This window comes from Oncorhynchus nerka, linkage group LG24, assembly GCF_034236695.1.
Source record: "Oncorhynchus nerka isolate Pitt River linkage group LG24, Oner_Uvic_2.0, whole genome shotgun sequence".
NCBI classification, from domain to species: Eukaryota; Metazoa; Chordata; class Actinopteri; order Salmoniformes; family Salmonidae; genus Oncorhynchus; species Oncorhynchus nerka.
This window is the reverse complement of record NC_088419.1, coordinates 50,486,685-50,508,736: the sequence shown is the minus strand read 5'-3', so window position 1 is coordinate 50,508,736 and position 22,052 is coordinate 50,486,685. Positions and strand designations below refer to the sequence as shown.

At 42.8% G+C, this 22,052-nt stretch overlaps 2 protein-coding genes across 3 annotated transcripts in view; one reads left to right on the top strand and one right to left on the bottom strand.

Moving 5' to 3' along the window:
- LOC115108090 (zinc finger protein GLIS1-like) overlaps positions 1–11,101 on the top strand; it is a 129,650-nt gene extending 118,549 nt beyond the window's left edge. For both annotated transcript variants that reach the window (XM_029632047.2, XM_029632046.2), the window contains exons 9-11: positions 7,492–7,631; positions 9,000–9,158; positions 9,471–11,101. In XM_029632047.2, coding sequence (XP_029487907.2) covers positions 7,492–7,631; positions 9,000–9,158; positions 9,471–9,607 — 436 coding nt within the window. In that variant the 3' untranslated portion in view covers positions 9,608–11,101. The remainder of the gene's footprint in view (positions 1–7,491; positions 7,632–8,999; positions 9,159–9,470) is intronic.
- LOC115108091 (very long chain fatty acid elongase 4-like) lies at positions 10,408–14,865 on the bottom strand. Its single transcript, XM_029632048.2, has 8 exons — positions 14,765–14,865; positions 14,291–14,354; positions 13,524–13,711; positions 13,326–13,406; positions 13,177–13,233; positions 12,844–12,958; positions 11,723–11,850; positions 10,408–11,382 (listed from the first exon to the last, which is right to left on the bottom strand). Exons 1-8 carry the CDS (start codon positions 14,837–14,839, stop codon positions 11,215–11,217), a joined length of 876 nt encoding a protein of 291 aa, XP_029487908.1. The 5' UTR covers positions 14,840–14,865; the 3' UTR covers positions 10,408–11,214.
- Between the last annotated feature and the right edge of the window lie 7,187 nt (positions 14,866–22,052).

The following is a 22,052-nucleotide window of genomic DNA, read 5'->3' as shown; positions in this document are numbered from 1 at the left end:
AGCGTTTCATTGCGAGAATTGCGGCAATTTGTGGATTTCATCAAATTGCGATACATGGCCAAAAATGCATGTACTATACACATACATACAGTAACTGCACAGATTTATCTGCCCATCTGAGAGAGAGAGTTGTGCCAGGACCTACAACAAGCTGCGTATGAAACGTCTACTCACATTTTGCCTGAAGATTGAGCATTTGATTTACATGTTTAAAGCCTTGAGTATACAGGCCGCTGCCAAAGTCAATAGCCGTGCAGCACTTGTTTTTCCCAAACGGTTTAGCAGGACATTCAACATTTTGACAAAATTATCTAACTAACCTGACTCTAGTGCTGCGGCAGCCTCTGACCTCATAGTTAAATGTGTTTACTCTGGCTCAAATGGGCCATTTAGACAAATTTGACTTTGTAAATATCAGTGTCATTTTTCTGAAGCTGATATTAAAATATGCCAGTTAAAATATGATTTCTGTGACCCGTGGCATGCATATGGAGCTCGGAGCAGGAGCTAGAGACACTCGGGGCTTCTCTCACAGACACGGCCATTCTACAGTTGGTGAGGGGCTTGTGAGCGACGATGGGTGGTAAAGGTTGTCATTCAGTGCCTCTTTACCATATGCCATTCTATAATTACAGGGGCAGGGCAGACAGAATTTTTCCTGTGTATTGATATTAGAGCCCCTCGGCAAATATTAGTTTGACATGGTTTGGTACCTTGTGGAGTACAAGGAACTGTGATTGACACGATCTAATTGAATTAGAGTGGCTGCAGAGACGGCATTAAGAGATATACGGTTCTGAAGGGAGACAGTCATTCATAGTCAGCGAGTAACTCCATGCCATCAATCCATCCGTCCATCCATCCCTCCCTCCATTCATTATCACCCCTAAATCATCTGCACGGAGTATCAAATCTCCCAAGTCAAACAAAAACATTCCATCATAGTCATTAATTCAACAGACAGGCCGGAGTCATATACACGTTTCTGAACGTGGTAGTAGTAGGACTAATCGTGGTTTTGAACTGCCTTTGCTAAATGGCTGATTCAAAGAACAATTCAGACAATTCAAAGTCAATATTCCTTCACCGGGGATGGCATTTATGTGGTGTTTCAGTGTTTCCTCCAGTGTTTTCAGAGGTTATCTCACTAAAACTAACAGAGAGCTTTTATCGGCCCAGGAAAAGCTCCTTGACTGCTTCGTCTCGGGCCGTAGGGTTAGCTCAGCACGGCCCGTCTCTCACGCGTGGCTTTAGCGCGCTAACCAGAACCAGGCGCGTTCCCACCGTCCCGCGCCAAGCCGCCCATGCCCATCCATCAGAGGGGCTTAATGGTGGGCCGCCGAGGGGGGGCGGAAGGGGATCTGATCCATGGTCCCCAGTGGGACAGGAAGGGCAGGTGAAGGAAGACGAACGAGGAGCAGAGCAACTTTCTTCATGAATCTTCATCCGGAGCATCCATCTCTTTTCCGTCTTTCTTCCCATCTTTCCATCCCCCTCAACCTTGTAGACAGAACCAAGCCTTAGAGGACAGATCCTAGAACGGCGAAGGATTGCGTCACTGCCAATTGTATTTTTTGCTTATTATAGATTGTATATAACCTGACAGATAGTCCAGTGCTGATAACGTCCATGTCCTCCTTACATACCTGCTTGGGTTGTAGGAATGTGAATCATTTTGACTGGATTGTTTTAGCCCCAGGGTGATGTTACAGTGTCCAGGTTGGAATGCATAGTCCTGATCCGTTTGCTCTGTCGTAGAGGTTCATGAAGCCAAGTTTATTGCAGGGCTCAGTCTATGTCTACTGAATCAAATCGTATTCCCGGAATCAAATCAAAGTTTATTTGTCACGTGCGCCGAATACAACAGGTGTAGACTTTACAGTGAAATGCTTACATACAAGCCCTATCCAAAAGTTCAATTTGTAAGTAAAAAATAGGTATTAGGTAAACAATAGATAAGTAAAGGGTGTACTGGTACAGTCAGTGTGCGGTTAGTCGGGCTAATTGAGGTAATATGCACATGTAGGTATAGTTAAAGTGACTATGCATAGATGATAAACAGAGAGTAGCAGCAGCATAAAAGAGGGGTTGACGGACACACACACACACAATGCAAATAGCCCGGGTAGCCATTTGATCTGGAGTCTTATGGCTTGGGGGTAAAAGCTGTTGAGAAGCTTTTTGTCCTAGACTTGGGACTCCGGTACCGCTTGCCATGCGGTAGCAGAGAGAACGGTCTATGACTGGGGTGGCTGGGGTCTTTGACAATTTTTGGGCCTTCCTCTGACACTGCCTGGTGTAGAGGTCCTGGATGGCAGGCTTAGCCCCAGTGATGTACTGGGCCGTACGCACTACCCTCTGTAGTGCCTTGCGATCGGAGGTCGAGCAGTTGCCGTACCAGGCAGTGATGCAACCAGTCAGGATGCTCTCGATGTTGCAGCTGTAGAATCTTTTGAGGATCTGAGGACCCATACCAAATCTTTTCAGTCTCCTGAGGGGGAATAGGTTTTGTTGTGCCCTCTTCACGACTGTCTTGGTGTGCTTGGACCATTCTAGTTTGTTGGTGATGTGGACACCAAGGAACTTGAAGCTCTCAACCTGCTCCACTGCAGCCCTGTCGATGAGAATGGGGGTGTGCTCAGTCCTCCTTTTACTGTAGTCCATTATCATCTCCTTTGTCTTGATTACGTTGAGGGATAGGTTGTTATTCTGACATCACCCGGCCAGGTCTCTGACATCCTCCCTATAGGCTGTCTCATCGTTATCGGTGATCAGGCCTACCACTGTTGTGTCGTCTGCAAACTTAATGATGGTGTTGGAGTCGTGCCTGGCCATGCAGTCGTGGGTGAACAGGGAGTACAGGAGGGGACTGAGCACGCATCCCTGAGGGCCTCCAGTGTTGAGGATCAGCGTGGCAGATGTGTTGCTACTTACCCTCACCACCTAGGGGCGGCCCGTCAGGAAGTCCAGGATCCAGTTGCAAAGGGAGGTGTTTAGTCCCAGGATCCTTAGCTTAGTGATGAGCTTTGTGGGCACTATGGGGTTGAACGCTGAGCTGTAGTCAATGAATAGCATTCTCACGTAGGTGCTCCCTTTGTCCAGGTGGGAAAGGGCAGCGTGGAGTGCAATAGAGATTGCATCATCATGTTCACTTTGATGTATTACCTTATTACCATATTCACTCAGTATTATACATTAGGTTAACTGGGTGAGAGATGTGGGGGTGAATCACTAAATCAGGTCAATTGAGTCACAGTCACTGAACCATAGTCTATCCACTGTACTATTGCCAGTAATCAGAGTCAAAGCTTATCTGGCTGAATGCTCCAAGCAGTGAGGTCCCTCAAACACTTGGCCCTCAGTTATTTTACACTCACCCCGTCACTCTGAAACGCTCACCCCAACATCTCTCCCCGGCCCTCGTCATCCCGCCCCTGATCTCGACCAATAGCCAGTAGCCTATCTGTTAATAGCCTCTATGTCAATCTTTCAGGGGTCAGGGGTTAAACCACTCCTTCACAGCAGAAGAAGGGGTCAGGGACGGCCGGTTGGAAAAAGGCAGTAATGACAGGAGGAGGAGGAGAAGGAGGATGGAGGATTATCAGGGAAGGTGAATACCAGGGGAGAGATTTATACTCGGTGCAGCGTATGAAAGATTCCCCTCATTCCTTGAGCCTGAGCGTGCGGCAGCTGGCAGTGATTAGCTTATGATTCACTTTAGCTGCACATAGAGGCTGCTTGTAAAAATATGAACAGTATAACTGTTTCCTGAGTTTGTGCTGACAGCAGCTCCCGGGGGAGCGCCGCTCTCCGCAGAAACACATGGCCGTGGCACTGGGCCCGTGCCAATGGACGGATTAGCCACGCTCGCTGCTAGCAAGCGTTCTAATGCTCTAATGCTAACGCTAGGCAGGGAGAAGACGTTGGTTCGACACTGCGCTGGTTCAAATGGTTCCGTGTGTGTTCAGTGGAGAGGCGTGTGGCTCTCTAAGCTCAAGAGGCAGGAGAGCGACAGAGAGGGTTTGCTTTAGGATATGTGGTAGCATAAGAGGAGGTGCATGAGTCCGTTGTTAGTGCACGGTGAGGTTTCAAATAGAAAGGTCTATATATGGACACAGTCGAAGTACCTATCTCTAGCACGTCTTTCTTTTTTTTTAGACATAGCCTTATTTATTCACGTATGCATCCTTTATGTAACCAGGTGATGCCCATTGAGATGAGAATCTAGTTTTCAAGGGAGCCCTGGCTGTGCCTGAAACATAATCTGTTCCTGTGGGGTGTAGAAAGGCTGTGCCAGGTGGTAGCACTGGGTGGTACTGACCTAGCTTTCTCACACAGTTAGAGCTATGTCATCCCGGCCTTAGAGGTGAGCAGTCATCTGAGGGCTTCGCTGCCTCCGGTAACTCTCTGTCATCACATTCACAGAGCCCGTACTGCAAACCATATGCATCCATCCACGGCACATAGTAACACAGCAACGGTTTATGTGTTGGCATTCTTGAAACGCAACTGGAAAAAGGGTACTAAGTGGCTGTTGAATATTTGTGAGGAGATTTTGCCTCCTTATGGAGATTTGTGTCTTACTGGTCTGGATATCTGTTTTGTTCAAAGTTAGGTGTTGGGAGCAGAGCAGAAATGTGATATTTGTTTCTGCAAATGGACTAAGTACAATTATTTTTCTCTTCAAAAAATAGGCATGATTTTTTTTTGGTTGGGGGTTGAAATGCACTCAGAAGACATCTTAAATGTATCACCCAGATCTCCTTTAATACTGACAAGGGCCTACTGGGTTTCCATATGTGCAGTTGATATCAGAGGTTTACATACACTTAGGTTGGAGTCATTAAAACTAGTTTTTCAACCACTCCACAAATTTCTTGTTAACAGACTATAGTTTTGGCAAGTCGGTTAGGACATCTACTTTGTGCATGACACAAGTCATTTTTCCAACAATTGTTTACAGACAGATTATTTCACTCATAATTCACTGTATCACAATTCCAGTGGGTCAGAAGTTTACATACACTAAGTTGACTGTGCCTTTAAACATCTTGGAAAATTCCAGAAAATGATGTCATGGCTTTAGAAGCTTCTGATAGGCTAATTGACATCATTTGAGTAAATTGGAGGTGTACCTGTGGATGTATTTCAAGGTCTACCTTCAAACTCAGTGCCTCTTTGCTTGACATCATGGGAAAATCAAAAGAAATCAGCCAAGACCTAAGACAAAAAATAGTAGATCTCCACAAGTCTGGTTCATCCTTGAGAGCAATTTCCAAACACCTGAAGGTACCACGTTCATCTGTACAAACAATAGTACACAAGTATAAACACCATGGGACCACGCAGCCATCATACCGCTCAGGAAGGAGACACGTTCTGTCTCCTAGAGATGAACGTACTTTGTGCAAAAAAACAAAAAGTGCAAATGAATCCCAGAACAACAGCAAAGGACCTTGTGAAGATGCTGGAGGAAATAGGTACAAAAGTATCTACATCCAAAGTAAAACCTCTACGAGTCCTATATCGACATAACCTGAAAGGCCGCTCAGCATGGAAGAAGCCACTGCTCCAAAACCGCCATAAAAAAAGCCAGACTACGGTTTGCAACTGCACATGGGGACAAAGATCGTACTTTTTGGAGAAATGTCCTCTGGTCTGATGAAACAAAAACAGAACTGTTTGGCCATAATGACCATCGTTATGGTTGGAGGAAAAAGGGGGAGCCTTGCAAGCCGAAGAACACCATCCCAACCGTGAAGCACGGGGGTGGCAGCATCATGTGGTGAGGGTGCTTTGCTGCAGGAGGGACTGGTGCAACTCCACAAAATAGATGGCATCATGAGGTATGAAAATTATGTGGATATATTGAAGCAACATCTCAAGACATCAGTCAGGAAGTTAAAGCTTGGTCGCAAATGGGTCTTCCAAATGGACAATGACCCCAAGCATACTTCCAAAGTTGTGGCAAAGTGGCTTTAAGACAACAAAGTCAAGCTATTGGAGTGGCCATCACAAAGCTCTGACCTCAATCCAATAGAAAATGTGTGGGCAGAACTGAAAAAGTGTGTGCAAGCAAGGAGGCCTACAAACCTGACTCAGTTACACCAGCTCTGTTGGGTGAATTTTGGCCCATTCCTCCTAACTTATTGTGACCAAGGTTGTGGAAGGCTACCCGAAATGTTTGACCCTAGTTAACCAAATACTAATTGAGTGTATGTAAACTTCTGATCCACTGGGAATGTGATGAAAGAAATAAAAGCTGAAATAAATCATTCTCTCTACTATTATTCTGACATTTCACATTCTTAAAATAAAGTGGTGATCCTAACTGATCTAAGACAGGGAATGTTATAATAATCTGACATTTCCTGTTTGTTTGAAATGTAAATGACTGGACACAGCAGGAAAAGGTTAGATTAAAAAGTTTAGAGAGTGCAGCTTCCTGAATAGGTAGAAGAGCTGAATGGATGACATCCAATTGATGCTTTCTGTGACAGTATTTATGTAAGGTTCCTGGGACAGTATTTATGTAAGAGCATGTGGTATCCTTTTGACAATCTGCTGTCACAACGCTTGAATGCAATAGAAGTTCACCAAAAACCCACTGCGTTCCATGACTTCTTTCACGTTGATTGCAGGTTTTTCCAACGTCCTAATAGCGTAACCATGTTTCGAATTCAAGCGGTTGGAACAAGTTCCCATCTGTTAGTTATAACTCTATTTTAAAAAGCAATTCAACCCCTTGTTGTTGTTTTCCTTCCTCTGTGAAATGCGGTGCACTCAACGCAAAGTGTGACCCTTTGAAGTGTGAACTGAAGAACATGGGAAATACACTCCACAGATCTTTCGGGTATTTGGCACAGTCCCGTCTAGTTGGAGCTATTCGGCTTAACGTTTCTAACTATTTGCTTGCACACATCTGTGTCTAATACCACCACGGACAAAGCTTGATTTACTTCATCACAATCCAGAAAGCCTATGAGGAAGCATTGGTCGTTGCTTGCCCGCCCCGAGCCGTTCTGTGACAAACATGTCATGCTCATATGCCATCTCTAAAATATTGGAGAAAGTAAACACGAATAGGCTTTCTCCTCCCAGGCCACAAGGCAAGGAGTTAAAGGAAACGGGGAGCTCGGTTTCAGTCGAATGCACCCTCTCATGTTTGTTGACTTTAGATCGTAACATGTGATAGGTGGAGGACGTTTCCATCTACTGACTACAGTACATACAGTCCAACATGTGTTCTTCTGAGGGGTGTTCAGGACTCTTTAACTGCCCCAGTGTGTCGGTTAGATCACGTGTTGCCGAGTGCGTAGCACTTTGATAAAGTGAGACATTTGATTCAACAAATCATATGTAGCCACAGTTGTTAAGAGTGTACACAGGGAACCATTGTCTTGATGCACTTCTGAGCATCTGATTATGGATAACTATTTGGAAATCAGACAATGAATTATGTCTCTCACTCTCACTCTCGCTCTCCTGCAGGGTGTCGGGTCCTCTGCTCTCCCCAGGGATGAAGGGTACAGGCACTCCTCCTCCCTTGGAGAAGCAGCAGCAGCAGCAACAGCACATCCACCCCCACCACAAGCCCTACTCTCATTACCACCACCAGGCTGCCAGTGACGGTAAGATCAGCCCTGACCAGACTCAATACAACCCAACTGGACTATTTAGTGGGCTGGAAGCCTCAGAGCATTGGTTAAAGATTCAAATGTGTTTTACGCTACCGACTCAACTTTCTGTCATGTAGAATAGATCATGCAAGCAGTTCTTTGCAATACATGTCTAACGGCACCTTTTAAAACATTCCATTCCATGGAATAGGCCTCACACTTTACCACCATATGAACATGAAAGGACACAAGTAGAGGAAGCGGTGTTGTAGAATTGGGACACGGCCCGTAGGTCTGTCAGAGCGTTTAGCGTTGCGCAGAGAGAGAAGATTGCTGTCAGAGAGACAGAGCAGGCGAAACCACAAGCGGAAGCCTCCTCTGCTCTGAATTAGCCAACAAAACGCTGCCTTCTGTAGTCAGCTGTCTCTCTCTCTCTCAGAGCTCCACCAAGGCTGCTCTAGTTAGCTGTCACTCCAGACCCGCTCCCTAATGCCTTAAACACAGCTTTCCCTGTTAAAGATCTACGCATGGACGTCTCTCAAACCACGCTGTGGTCGGGGAGTTGCGTAAAGCGCTCCAGAAATGGGCTGCTTTCACATTATCATTACTTGAGTAGAAAAAGAGAAGGGGGACAATTGACAAACGCTACCACTGAGGAACTGGAAGAGTTAGCGCGCTAACACAAATGTAGCGTTATAATAACTCGAAGCCACACAGTATATGGAATCACTTTGCAAACATAATAATCACTCCTTAACATACCATATTGTATGGTCACAAGGAATGCCCCTTTCATACACTTTTATTTCCTTTTCTACCCCCCTCTTTACCTCACTCTTACTGACAGTTGTGGCTGCTTTGCGTGATATATTATTGTCTCTACCTTCTTGCCCTTTGTGCTGTTGTCTGGGCCCAATAATGTTTGTACCCTGTTTTGTGCTGCTACCATGTTGTGTTGCTACCGTTGCTGTGCTTTCATATGTTGCTGACATGCTGTGTTGTCTTAGGTCTCTCTTTATGTAGTGTTGTGTTGTCTCTCTTGTGCTGATGTGTGTTTTGTCCTATATTTTTATTTCATTTATTTTTATTTTGAATCCCCTGGCCCCGCAGGAGGCCTTTTTCCTTTTGGTAGGCCATCATTGTAAATAAGAATTTGTTCTAAACTGACTTGCCTAGTTAAATAAAGGTTAAATAAATAAATCAAATGAATAAATAGAAATAGATTGACTAAAACAGGTATTCCCATTCAAGTCTTTACATCTAGCAGCCATATTTAGTGTATCCATGAGTGTTCCAGTTAAATTGCCATGGGGAGAAGGGCTTTTCCCATTCTAGTAATTCTATTTCAATTCTCCATTCTCTCCTTCCTTCTCTCCTTAGATTACCAAGGCAGCTTTCAGAGCTGCTTCCATTTTGGAGACTCCTACAGAATGGAGCAGTCTGTGAGTGGTGTTCACTTACCAGCGGACTCACATGGCTACACTTCCCACCAACACAATGGCTTCCACATGTCCAGCACCAGCGGTGGCTCTGCGGCAGGTGAGACTCTAGGATATATCACCTCTACTTCCTCCTTTTAATCCTCCTCTGACATTTCATGTGCTTCCCTGTCATTATTCTCTATCGCACCAATTTTTCTGCAATTTAGTGTTTATTCTGTCTTTTCGCCTACTTCTTCACTTCCTAAACAAGAAGTATCTTGTATGTGCCTGTGTGATAAGGCAATTCATGACTTTTTAAAGACCGAATATTAAGATATCTTGATGTCGGTTAGATCAACCACACGCACACACACACCTAAGCGTAGCATCAAAGCTTGTATCTAAGGAGTCATGACTTCTCCTCCCTCAGGCTTCAGCTTGGCCCAGGACCTCCAGGGGCCAGGGGGGTGCCAGTTCTCCTCCAGCCCAGAGGAGAGCATCTTCTTCCAGGTGAACAGCTTCGACCGCAGCCTGAGCCAGATGTCCTCTGTCTACACAGAGACATAGAGGACTGTAAAGCTGCCCTTATGTACCGTTATACGGGCCTCTCATGGAGTATGCATTTCAATAGTCTGAGGTGATAGCCTTTCCTCTGTCTCCGTTCCAGTTTGTACTGATCTAAAGGAAACAAGCTGAGTGAAAGCAAGCCAATCGGTAGCTTCCAGACCTCTGTGTTGCTTTTTTTTGTTAGATCAGGGTGGATGAAGGGGGACTAGGAAAGGCCATTTTAGAGTATTGAGATAGACCCTAGTATAATACGTTATTCCATGGTTCCGCTGGTCAATGGCCATCCTTTGTAGCCTTTTCTACTGCTCTGAAAGAACTGTCGTACCTCTGTAGTACGACAGAGCTCCCTACAGCCCTGCCCGAACAGATACCAAGTGGACACGTTTCAAACGGAGACATGACCTACTCCAGAACTCCCTCCTCTTTCTCTCTCCATCATTCAATCTACTAAGAACTGAAATGTAGACAAATATATATCATTTTGCCGTGTTGTTTTTAACAGTGGAAAATAAATGTATTGTTTGCATTCCTTTGTTTTTTTGTTGTGTTTATTTGTTTGAATTGTCTTAAGATATTTCTGGATGGTAAAATGGAAGGGTGGTGGATGGTCATTCGTGAAATATTCTGGAACACAGTCAAATCTACTTTATCATGTGTATAAATGTACAGTTTGTTTAAAGCGATCTTCTGAATGTTTGTTATTCCCAAGTTTAAGAAATAAATGCTATTACAATAATACAGATGGTGACTCTTCTTCTTGCACATCTATGGAATTATCGCAGATGCAGGGTAATGCCATGTCAGAGTAAAAGAAGACATTTTAATTATGGGAGCATTCAAATAAAACAGTTCAGGGATTCTTCTCATTTTCCGATGATCCTCACTTAGTGTTATTACATGGTTATAGCACAAAGTGCACAATCCTTTGCCTAATTACAAATTTCAAATAACTAAAGCACAATATATCTTGCTATAATGTGAAATGTATGTGCTCAAGATATAACCAGCAGTACCACATAAAGTAGTGTATACATATGGGAATTTTCAAGTGGCAGGCAAATTAGATTAAGTGGCGAACAGTTCCACTGCAGTTGACACGCTGGTAAGTGAAGCACCAACCATAGACAGACTCTGCCCTCTTGTGGGCATTCTCAAATGTTACATACAAACCAAATGTTTCACGCTAGCACTCTGAAAAGTAATACCGCTGAATTGAGACAACCTGCAAAATGTCTCCTCTAACTCTACACTTCAGTTGTATGGCGCATTACGTGACAAACAAAAATACCCAGTCTCGTTCCTTTCAATGAATGACAAAGATGTATTCATTGGTACACAGCCAGTCAAGGCCATCAATAACACACTGGGCACACACTGGTTGAATCAACGTGGTTTCCACACAATTGAAATGAAATCACGTCAAACCAATGTGGAGTGGACGTTGAATTGACGTCCGCCCAGTGGGAAGTAGAGACCATAGGGAACATTGTAGAACGCTTCACAAAAACAACGCATCTCCAGATACTGTATTAAAAATGTTTTACATTTGACAGTGAATTTAATTCAGGTAAAGCATGACACAGTGAGAGCGTGATTGTCCATAGCCTTTATGTCTTCTTGCTCTTCCTGTTGAGGTAGCTCTGATAGTAGAAGTTGCTGAAGAGAGCAATGAGACTGACACAGTAGGCAAACACCACAGCGTTCATGGAGTCTGGGAAGTCACACTCAGTGAAGAGGTTGTAGCCAGTGTGAGTGGTCAACAGGACAAACTGGAGCTGAAACACCAGGCGGCAGAACATTGGTTCGGGTTCAGAAAGTTTCCAGATACGTTATTACACTATATCCATTCATAGACGTAACATGATCTGTTTTGTACCAATACCCTAAGCTCTCAAAGAATCTCATCCACAGACTCAAAGGGCCAGTTTCCTGGACACAGATTAAGCCTAGTCCTGGATTAAAAAGCATGCTCAAAGACGTTTCTCCATTGAAGTAGTTTTTTCATCCACGATTAGGCTTAATCTAGGTTCAGGATACGAGGCCCAAGTGCAAGCCTACCCACTTTATGTTTGAGCCCTACTAGATGTATCCCGAGCTGAAGCTAAAGCCACTAACCAGCTGCAGTGAGGTCAGATAGCGCTTCCACCATAAGTACTTCTGCGTGTGAGGCCCCAGGGCAGCCAGTCCGTAGTAAGAGTACATCACGATGTGCACAAAGGTATTGAGCAGGCCGATGAAGAATGCTATGAGGAGACAGAGGAACACGAAACGTCTCGGCCATCTGCTGCACAACCTCTACGTCATGACAGGTTTGGACAATTTGTTATAGGATACCATTGTGATACTATTATGAATATTCTCCCAGGTAATGAGAAGTGCCTACCCGGGAGTTGATAACAAAATGTTATAAGAGGTTAATGAAGCAGGTATTGAACAAATCTATGGCATTAACAAGTATGGCCCAGAGTTTTTCCTGGTCAGGACATGTGATTAGGAAAAACTCCTGGGCTGCAGTCCAAACACTTAAAGACACACCCTATCCCCTCCACCCTCAAATGAAGTGGACACGTCTGACGAGTGTACACTTGCGGGGCAAGGGAGGAAGGAATTATTTTTAAATGGACCACCCTTGGCCGGAAATTCGTCACTTGTTCATCCCGCGATGATTGTGTTTTCAGCCACCGGTAGTTTGGGGGTGCTTTATATGCGCTACAGTCAATTAGGAGTGAAAGTCTACTTATATGATAGCTAGCAAATTAATTAACTGATGTTAGCCTGCCTAGCTGGAACTTCTGAAGAAGGAAAATGTTCTATTTCAACAATTTCAAAAAGTTAACCAAACAAAAACATAATTACGAGACGTGTTTGTGCCGTCATGTGCATTAATAGCACAATTTCTAACTTATTTGCATTCGTTTTTACTTACACTTGTATGTTGACTTCTCCATTGATGTTAAGTTTTCGCTGACTTTTCTTAGCGGATGTACAATCGTAGTGAATTGAATTATGGGAAGTTTCAGGCCCCGGAGTGAACATAATTGTATACTCGCAAAGACGACTAAAAACGAGGGCTGAAGGGCTTATGTTGCAAACTTCCCTTGCTTGGATAATCATTTGGACCGCCCTCCAAATGGCGACTGGGATTTCCCCAAGGGCGTAAGGTGAGGGTAAGTGGACGAGGGTGTATCTTTTAAATGTTTGGACCGCAGCCCTAGTTTCTGTCATGCAAGACTTACATTGGCCTCCAGCCAGATACTTGACCCCTGCCCACCAGTTGAAGATCATGGTGCCATGGTGATAGACATGCAGGAAAGTCAGCTGACTGTTCTTCTTCCTCAGGATGAAGAACACCTGCCAATTAAGAGTTTGAAATGGATTTAGAATGGGCTTCTAGTGTTTCTCTTGACTCTGATGCTAATCCTGGCCTGGGCTATATTCATTAGTGCATACTGTAAGAAAAAGTTTTGGAATGGAAAACAAATGTTTGTTAAGTAGTCACTCCCCATTTCAGTACTTTTTCCTCCGGTTGGTGCCTAGTGAATACGACCCTGATTTTCAATGTGCTTTACCGTGTCAGCCAATTCTATGACCTTGGAGAAGAAAAACCACCAGCATACTTTGGCCATCTGGTGAAGAAACAGAGTTAGGCCACTTAGGTCAACTATATCAGAGGTCCAACGGTTGTTGTACAATAGGGAGTTTTCAGATGCACTCTCACCCTCATCGCCAGTGGACTAGTGCTGTAATCCACAGGTTGACACAGGTAACTGTAGTTAGACAGCAAGGACGTGACCAAGAACTGCAACATCAAAGCACTTATAAGTCAGGTGAAACATGTCATTATAAAGCATAATGAGTCCCAGTTCTGTGGCTGCCACAGACACACACATTTTTGATGGGAGTAGGAAAAGCACACCTCATGGAACATGTAGACAGACAGGCAGACCATGGCGAAGTTGTAGACAATGAGTACAGCCTTGAGATCAACTGGTTCCCTGCGTTTCATCAGCTTGGGCCCAGCCCAGACCACACCAAGATAGAGGAGGAATATAATGGCCACTGGCATGGGGGAGTAGACCAGTAGCCATGGATCTGTCCTTTTATCTGAAACACATCACTGTAGTACTAATACATACAACTGAGTCATATTCACTAGGCACCAAACAGAAGAAAGCAGACTGAAACAGGAAGGGGCAACCTGAACTTGTCCAATAAGAGCCACTCATGTTCACTTTCTGTTGCAAGACATTTGGCTACGGTTTGAAACGGAGTGCACTAATGAATACATTAGTGCACTAATCAATACATTAGTGCACTAATCAGTACATGGATTGATTGTATTTGTAGTAGCCTATATTCCGATATCTGTTGACTGTGTGAGGGAGGCTAGTGATGCATGTTCTACAGTGTGTGTATCAATTGCAACTAGATAATCCAATTTTCATGTCAGTCCTGTGATGTACTGTGTTCTTGGCCACAAAGCAGCCATTATGTAAGAATTGGCTGCATTGCCAGCTGTGATACACATCCACCATTTCATTCACTACCCCTTCACACTAGAACAGCACAATGTGACAAGGCCGTAGGCTTTATTTTCTCCTGATAGGACAGGCTGAAGGAAATGAGTGCACTTTTGATTAACAGTAGCCTATCATAAAGACTGTACACAAATTCTGAAAATACCTCCATTCTCTAAAATCCACTGGCGCATGGACTGAACGCTTTGCCATGTTGAAGCCATTTGACACTGTTGGAACAGAACGTTGGTCATTGATAATTAACGACGGAGGTCAGTCACTCTTTGCATAATCAAGTTGTGAGACAGACCACACAACGACCAGTGTAGGATTTACACTTTCCCATTTCTATATACCTTGGTCAGTCTGATACAATTCACTGAAATCACCAAACAATTTGTCAATTGCTGGTACATGAGAGAGGTGCAGTATAACCTCGATGCATCTGGACTTTAAACATGGTTTTAGTACGCAAGTAATAACATTGTTAGCGTACATTTCATTAGGCTTTCCTGGCGTTTCACGCGCGCCATAAATTCATATAGTTATAAACATCCATATTTGTGAAGATATTTAGGTTAAGCTTTTCGCAGGAATAAATAATATACAGAGCTGTGCTGCGTGAATGAACTGCACTTACCCGACTAAAGCGTTGGACTAGTGACAGCGCGCGCTCCACACAGCATTTTGATTGGACAATGCGACAACAGCTCATATAGGCAGGTAACGCAAAGTTCTTCAAGAATATGGAATTCGCAGTTCTTATCAGTGATGCCAATTTAGCAATTTTGTTGCTAGGTTCAGCAACTTTTCAGAGTACCCTGGCAACTTTTTTTCAAACAGTACCTAGAAACAAATGTAGCTACCTTTAAAAATATATTTGTAACTTTTAGCAACTTTTGAAAAGTGACTCAAACGCTAAAATGCACGCATTTCTCTCTAAATGACACAAAAACGATTTTTTTCTGTCACACACTCAGTTACAACACACGTGCCTGGCTGCAAAAGTGCATTGTGAGTGACGTCAGCAGCAGGACAGCAGCAATTTCAGCAAATTGCAAATAATTGTTGGCTGACTTCAGCAGCAGTAGCATGGGTTCGATGAGCCAAACCCAATGAATATAGTTGGTAACGAATGTTTGATCATGAACAGAACTTACAACATCAATCAAAAAGTTTAAATCAAAATTGTACAGCCAGAAATACAGAAAAGAGTGGGAGTCTGTACCTGAACAAATGTCAAATCATATTTTTTGCAGATGGCCAGTCAATTTGAGTAACTTTATTGTATATCTTACGTAATGACGCAGTTTTACGTTATCACATAATGACATCACACCGTCATTTAGCAACTTTTAGCAACAAATCAACCTGCCTCTAGCAACACCCTGAAAATCAGTTGGCAACACTGGGGCTGACTGCAGCAGCAGTAGTATGCGTTTGACGAGACAAACCCAATGAATATAGTTGGTCACAAATGTTTGATCTTGAACAGAACTTACAACATCAATCAACATGTCTCAATCACAATTGTACAACCAGAAGTACAGAAAAGAGTGGGAGTCTGTACCTGAATTTAAAAGGGTGGCTGAAGCCAGTAATTGGGGATGATTGTCGGGCATACTGTGCGTACTGCAAATCAGATATGCTTGAACAAATGTATGACATCAAAAAACATTGTGCTACAGCAAAGCATATAAATAAATAAAAACCGAACAACTCCACAACGCAGTCTACATGATCACAGTTGGTTAAGAAAGTGGATAACTGCAAAAGCGCAGAAGCTACTATGGCAATGGCCATTGCTAGCATGCGACCATTTAGGTATATTGCTTGCAGCTATGTCTACCTGCCTTTTCAGATTCTGTGGCAGCAACAAACTTCCAAATGCACCGCACCAAGTGCACAGGAATTATTAGGGGAGTACTGGCTCCTCATCTTCTCAAAAGGGTAACATCAGATGTGGGGGATGAGAAGTTGAGAGAATAAGTTGTATGTTTAAAATAACAACTAAGATATTTCACCCTGAAACTGTTTTCCCGTGTGTGAAATGCATTAGACACGTAAGACTATAAGTTGATCATGTGTGCAGTGCAGGCAGGATAGAATTAGAACATTGTGTTCCTTACAGGACATTCTGTCCCCATCCGTGAAGTGGAGAAACTGTTAGGCTTGCAGAAAATCATGAAACATGTTGCAGAATATGATAAACAATGTAAGTGTACAGTGGAATAATTCAGCCCGCCTAAAGCGGGGTGGGGTTCTCGACTGACGTGTGTGTGTGTGTGTGTGTGTGTGTGTGTGTGTGTGTGTGTGTGTGTGTGTGTGTGTGTGTGTGTGTGTGTGTGTGTGTGTGTGTGTGTGTGTGTGTGTGTAAAAGATGGGCTCTGAACTTGAGAGGGCAGAGCTCTCTGAATAAAGAACTGACCAATTGTATGCTGGGACTCTGTTTATTAAAACGTAGAGCCTTACAACCTCTAGGATACAGATGGCGTTATAAAATAGTTCAGTTAGAACATTGAGATAGAAATTCCCGTGACAGAAGTGCAGTCTCCTTTTGGATGAGTCCACTGATGTCAGTGTCTCGAAATACCTGGGTGTGGTGATTCGGTATTTCAGTGCTAAAAAAAAACCCGTTGTGTCCACATTTCTTGGGCTGGTTGAAATTGGAGGGGGGCGATGCCAGATCAATAGCAAAGGCGGTAGTTGAGTTTCTGGAGAATTGTAACCTTAAAAAAAACAGATTATTCGGGGTATTGGTACTGATAATGCGTCCGTGATGGCTGGGGTGCACAATGGGGTGCACAAGATTTGAAAGGAAGAATGTGCATTGCCCAATTTGGTACTCATCCGCTGTGTGTGCCATTCTTTACAATTGGCTGTCAGTGCAGCATCCAAAGAAACCATCCCTAGTGTTGAGTACTTAATCAGGGAAACCTACAACTGGTTTTCGATTTCCCCAAAACGGCGCGAGGTGTACAAAGCAGTGTATGCCACCATTAATTGTGGCCAGAAACCCCTGCAGATCGCCAAAGTGTGTGCTATACATTGGCTATCAATTGAGCCTGAGGTAACTCGTATATTGAGCCAGTGGGAAGAACTGAAACTCCACTTTGAGGTGACCAATGCCAGTGAGCGTTGCTACATGGCGGATGTGCTCCACGCCATATACGTGGACAAGGCCAACTATGTCTACCTGACATTCTTGAAATCAATCCTGTCCGACGTACAAGTTGCAGTGAAGACATTTGAGGGAGAGCAAACAGATCCTGTCAAAGCTTTTTGACAATCTGGCACACCTCTTAACATCAATTTGCAGCAGAGTAGTCAACTCTATGGCAACAATTGATGTCCTGAAGGATGCCATTGATGGACATCTCAGTCCATCACCATACCTTGGGTACCTTTTCGAGAGCACGGTGTACCAACTCAGTCTTGCGCTAGTGGACAAAAAGGTCATTCGGAGATGGTGCATCAACTGCATTGTTACTTTAAGCAAGGCTCCAAGACAACCTTGAAGCCCTGTGAAACATGGCCTTGTTCAGTGTTAAGGAAACGCTAAAGCACAATAAAGGCACCACTGAAATTATTAACGTAGCTGAGCTACTGGAATACCAGCCCCAAACAATTGATACAATTGTTTCCCAATGGAGAAACATCCATCTGTTTAGGTGGGAATCAACTGAAAATACAGTCGAGTTTTGGAGTGAAGTCAATAACTACACGGACTCTTCCGGGTCAAATCCATTTGAAGAACTGTGCAAAGCTGCACTCGCTGCCCGCTCCTTGCCACACTCAAATGCGGAGGTTGAGTGTGGTCAAGTCAAAGTTAAGTCAAAGTTAAGAAATAGAATGTCACTGCACACTCTCAACTCCATACTCCTGGTGCGGTACGGACTGAAGCTGGCTGGTGATACTTGTTACCAGCATAAACTACCAGGTGAAGTTCTGCTGCAGTTTGGCACCACAGAAGCATACTGTGGCCACTCCATCCTCTACTGCTGGTTCCAGCTCTGTGACAATGCAGTTGGACAGTGAAGATGAAGAGGATTTCCTTGCCAATCTATGATTCATCATATTTACAGTACGTATGCAAGGAGTGGACTTTCTGGAACTGGCGGAGACACACAGCTGATGGTGGCAGTGTGTACTGCAGTGTGTGCGAGAACAGTGGCAATATCTGAAGGAAACCATTGAGAAGCTAGCCAGCCAAGCAGCACAACAACCCGTAGAGAGCTGGAGAGAGATGCCTAGCGCACACATCATTATTTGAGTTAAGTTGCTTGTTCAATAAGATAGAATATATACCTTGTTATTAGCTTGTACCTATAATTGTTGATCAGTTAGGTAGCATGTTAACTACCAATACGCTGCTTAAAACTATAATTGTTCAGAATGTGTAGGTTTACTACTTGAAAAGAAATAAAATGTATTTGTTCAATAAAGTGTAATTGTTTAATAATTTTAAAAATTTAAAATATCTGATCATATAAAATGTGTTGTGTTTATATTACTTTTACAAATAAAAAATATGATAATAAATAAACAAATCTAAACTAACAAATGTCAAATCATATTTATCGCCGAGATGGCCAGTCAATTTGAGTAACGTTATTGTGCATTCTACGTAACGATGCAGTTTTACGTTATTGCGCGATGACGTCATCACGCAATGACATCACAACTTCATTTAGCAACTTTTAGCAACAAATTGACCTGCCTCGAGCAACTTCCCCTGAAAATTAGTTGGCAACACTGGTTCTTATTGACCATTTGAGCTTGCGTTCAGCAAGACGAAACCCAAAGGCTGCCATAATATTTATGTAGGCTAACATAAAAATAAACCACATCCTGTCTTGTTTAAATTATTTTATTGTGCTCAAGATGGAGATGATGGTATGCTAGATATCAACAACAATAAAGATACAGTGTATCTTCCAGCTTTAGTCCGTCTACATGTCTTTAGTCTCCTCAATGCATGTGCATCTTTGATTATATCATGACAAGAGGTTTTATGCACCAAAGCATATTTTATGCACCATATAGGAGGCCACTGTTGCAACTTATTATGGAAGGATGAAATAGTATGAATATATTCAATAAAATAAAGTGAATTAAAATATGTAAATCATTATGTATGAAATGAATAATGCCCCCGAAGCCGGTGTTTGCCGGCCCGAGACAAACAACACCAGGGTCAATCTCATTAAAAGTGTTATTTTCTGTCCTCAAGATAAATCATTCAAAATTGTATATAAAAACAATATACACTGGATTAAATTTAAAAAGGATCCTTATGTGTGTATGCCTTCATGATAATAGAAGCGCAATGACAGACTTCAAACTAAATTTGATACATTTTAACCTATTTTATTTCCATGGAAGGATGCAAGTTTTAAATGTCCTAAGTGCTGCTCAATCAACTTCAACGAGAATGATTAGGAATAAATGTATACATTAAAAATGTATATATACATTTCCTATTTTTTTAAATGAAATGTTATCCTATGTATAGTCTTTATGTAAAATGCTGCACTTTTTATAAGAATATTGACTATTTTCTGTACGTCCTCAAAGTTGTTGTCCACCCTGTTACATTGTGGTTACTGGCACTTTAAGAATATATATATTTTCTACAATGACATCACACACAGGAAATGATGTCACTTCCGTGGCAGGAAAACAACTGTGGTGAACCTGGATTTCATACAATTACATTTTCATCATTATGTGTTGGTGATGTGGGAAAGCATAACATGTCCACCCTGTTAAGCAAATTTACAAAAGATGTTAATCGAATTTCATAATTTCAAAATATATTTGTCAAACAATGCAAATTCCTTTTCAAGTGGCAACCATTATACTCGCTTCATCACAATCACTTGGAGCATAGTTGCTAATTTTAGCTCAAAATGTCCACCCTGTTATTATCCACATAACAGAGTGGACATGAACTCAACAGTGGAGAAATGGATATCTTGCAGTAATGGGTTGCAAAATATGTTTTTCTTCATAAATTGTATCACATAATTAGTATATATATAGCATGTATAGTATTTTAAGAATAAATAAATATCAGTTGAAATCAGGTCGTTCTGAAGGAATGGCAACTCCTTCTAGTGCAGCTGAAAGACAGCGGCAAAACAAAGAACGACGCACTGCTGACCCAGAAAGAAGGAAAGAGTATCTAGAGAAAGAGCGGGAGAGATGGAAAGATTAAGAGACAGGGAAGAAGGATTCAGTGACAGAGTGCAGAGTACAGAAAGGAAGAAATAGAGAAATTCAAAAAGGATACTCAAGAGCCAGTGCGTTGCTGCCGTCCCAACCCCCCCCCCCCCCCCCCCCCTCAACTCCTGAAAATCAGCCTGGGCTCCTCTCCTCCTCTGCGGAGATGTTCTTCATTACTGAGAGTGATGTTGAGGCCAGAGCCGAAGTAACCCCCCTTCCTCCCCATACATTTTTCTTGTACAGTAGCTGGTTGAGTTTTGAAATATATAAAGTCGTTTGTTACTCTTTATATCGTATCATATGCTATATCTCTTCTCACCTCAGACGCCTGCCTGAGATGCCATTAAAGGAATGATGAAGATTCATCAGGTTATCAGTGTCTCACCAGGCCAGAAAAAAAAAAAAAAAAACAGGGACATTACTTGTCTGTGGAAGAAGGATAGTGGCATGTTGGACTGTCCTTGACCCTGCATTATCTAGCCAGCTCCCTGCATCTCATGACAAGGCTGACACCACATGGCGACCTGGCACCAGTGAACTTAATCACGTAGGGGAGTGGTGTGTCAATTATGACCATGAAGGATACCCTGGCATCATCATGGATGTAGAGGAACATGACATTAAGGTGAAGTGCACGCACCGGAATGGCATCAACAAATCCTTCTGGCCAAGTCCAAAGGAAGATGTTTGTTGGTACTCTGATGGACAGATCATTTGTCTGATGCCAGAGCCACAGGCTGTTAATAAACGCTCTGTGCAGATGGAAAAATCCACTTGGAAGAGCATTTGGGGTGAAAGGGGGGAGAGATGGAAAGAGGGTGAGCGCGAGAGGAAGAGAGGGGCAGGAATGTGTTCTAATGCTAATTCCAATGATTTTTGTAGAGGCAATGTATTTTTGTTGTTGTTTTTCACAATGAATATGTAACTAAATAGCAGTTCCAATGTTGTTACTACATGTACTACTATGTAATGTCTATTCAGTGTTCAGTGTTTAATTCAGTGTTCAGTGTTTATTCAGTTACATTGTCAAATATAAAGAATTTGTGTAATATATTTTTCTTCCAAGTGGATTTTTTTGTTGTTGTTATACTCTTGTGAATTCTATGGTTTTTACTCGATTACTTGTAGTTTTTCGTGTTGTTTGTCTGTATATTTTGTAATGACTTGGTGCTGCCTATCTTGGCCAGGACGCTCTTGAAAAAGAGATTTTAAATCTCAATGAGCCCTTCCTGGTAAAAAAAAAAAACACCACACAATTATAAACTTGGATAAAATATCTGTCACGCCTTGGTCATAGTATTTTGTGTTTTCGTTATATATTTGGTCAGGCCAGGGTGTGACATGGGTTTATTTTGTTGTGTTTCGTATTGGGGTTTTGTAGGCATTGGGATTGCGGCTGAGTAGGGGTGTAGCATAGGCTTGGCTGCCTGAGGCGGTTCTCAATCAGAGTCAGGTGATTCTCGTTGTCTCTGATTGGGAACCATATTTAGGTAGCCGGGGTTTCACTGTGTATTTTGTGGGTGATTGTTCCTGTCTCTGTGTAGTGTTCACCAGATAGGCTGTAATAGGTTTTCGCGTTCCGTTTGTTGTTTTGTTTATATATATATAGTTATTTCATGTATCGCTATTCTTCATTAAAGAACATGAGTAACCACCACGCTGCATTTTGGTCCGACTCTCCTTCAACAGACGAACGCCGT

Bases quoted from the DNA above. Each gene is read 5' to 3' on its own strand.
- LOC115108091 (XM_029632048.2), bottom strand. From the start codon at position 14,839: ATGAGCTGTTGTCGCATTGTCCAATCAAAATGCTGTGTGGAGCGCGCG. The intron at 13,407-13,523 runs GTGTGCTTTTCC...TTGATGTTGCAG, and splicing joins CTGTCTACATGTTCCATGAG to TTCTTGGTCACGTCCTTGCT. The intron at 13,234-13,325 runs GTGAGAGTGCAT...TTTCTTCACCAG, and splicing joins CTAGTCCACTGGCGATGAGG to ATGGCCAAAGTATGCTGGTG.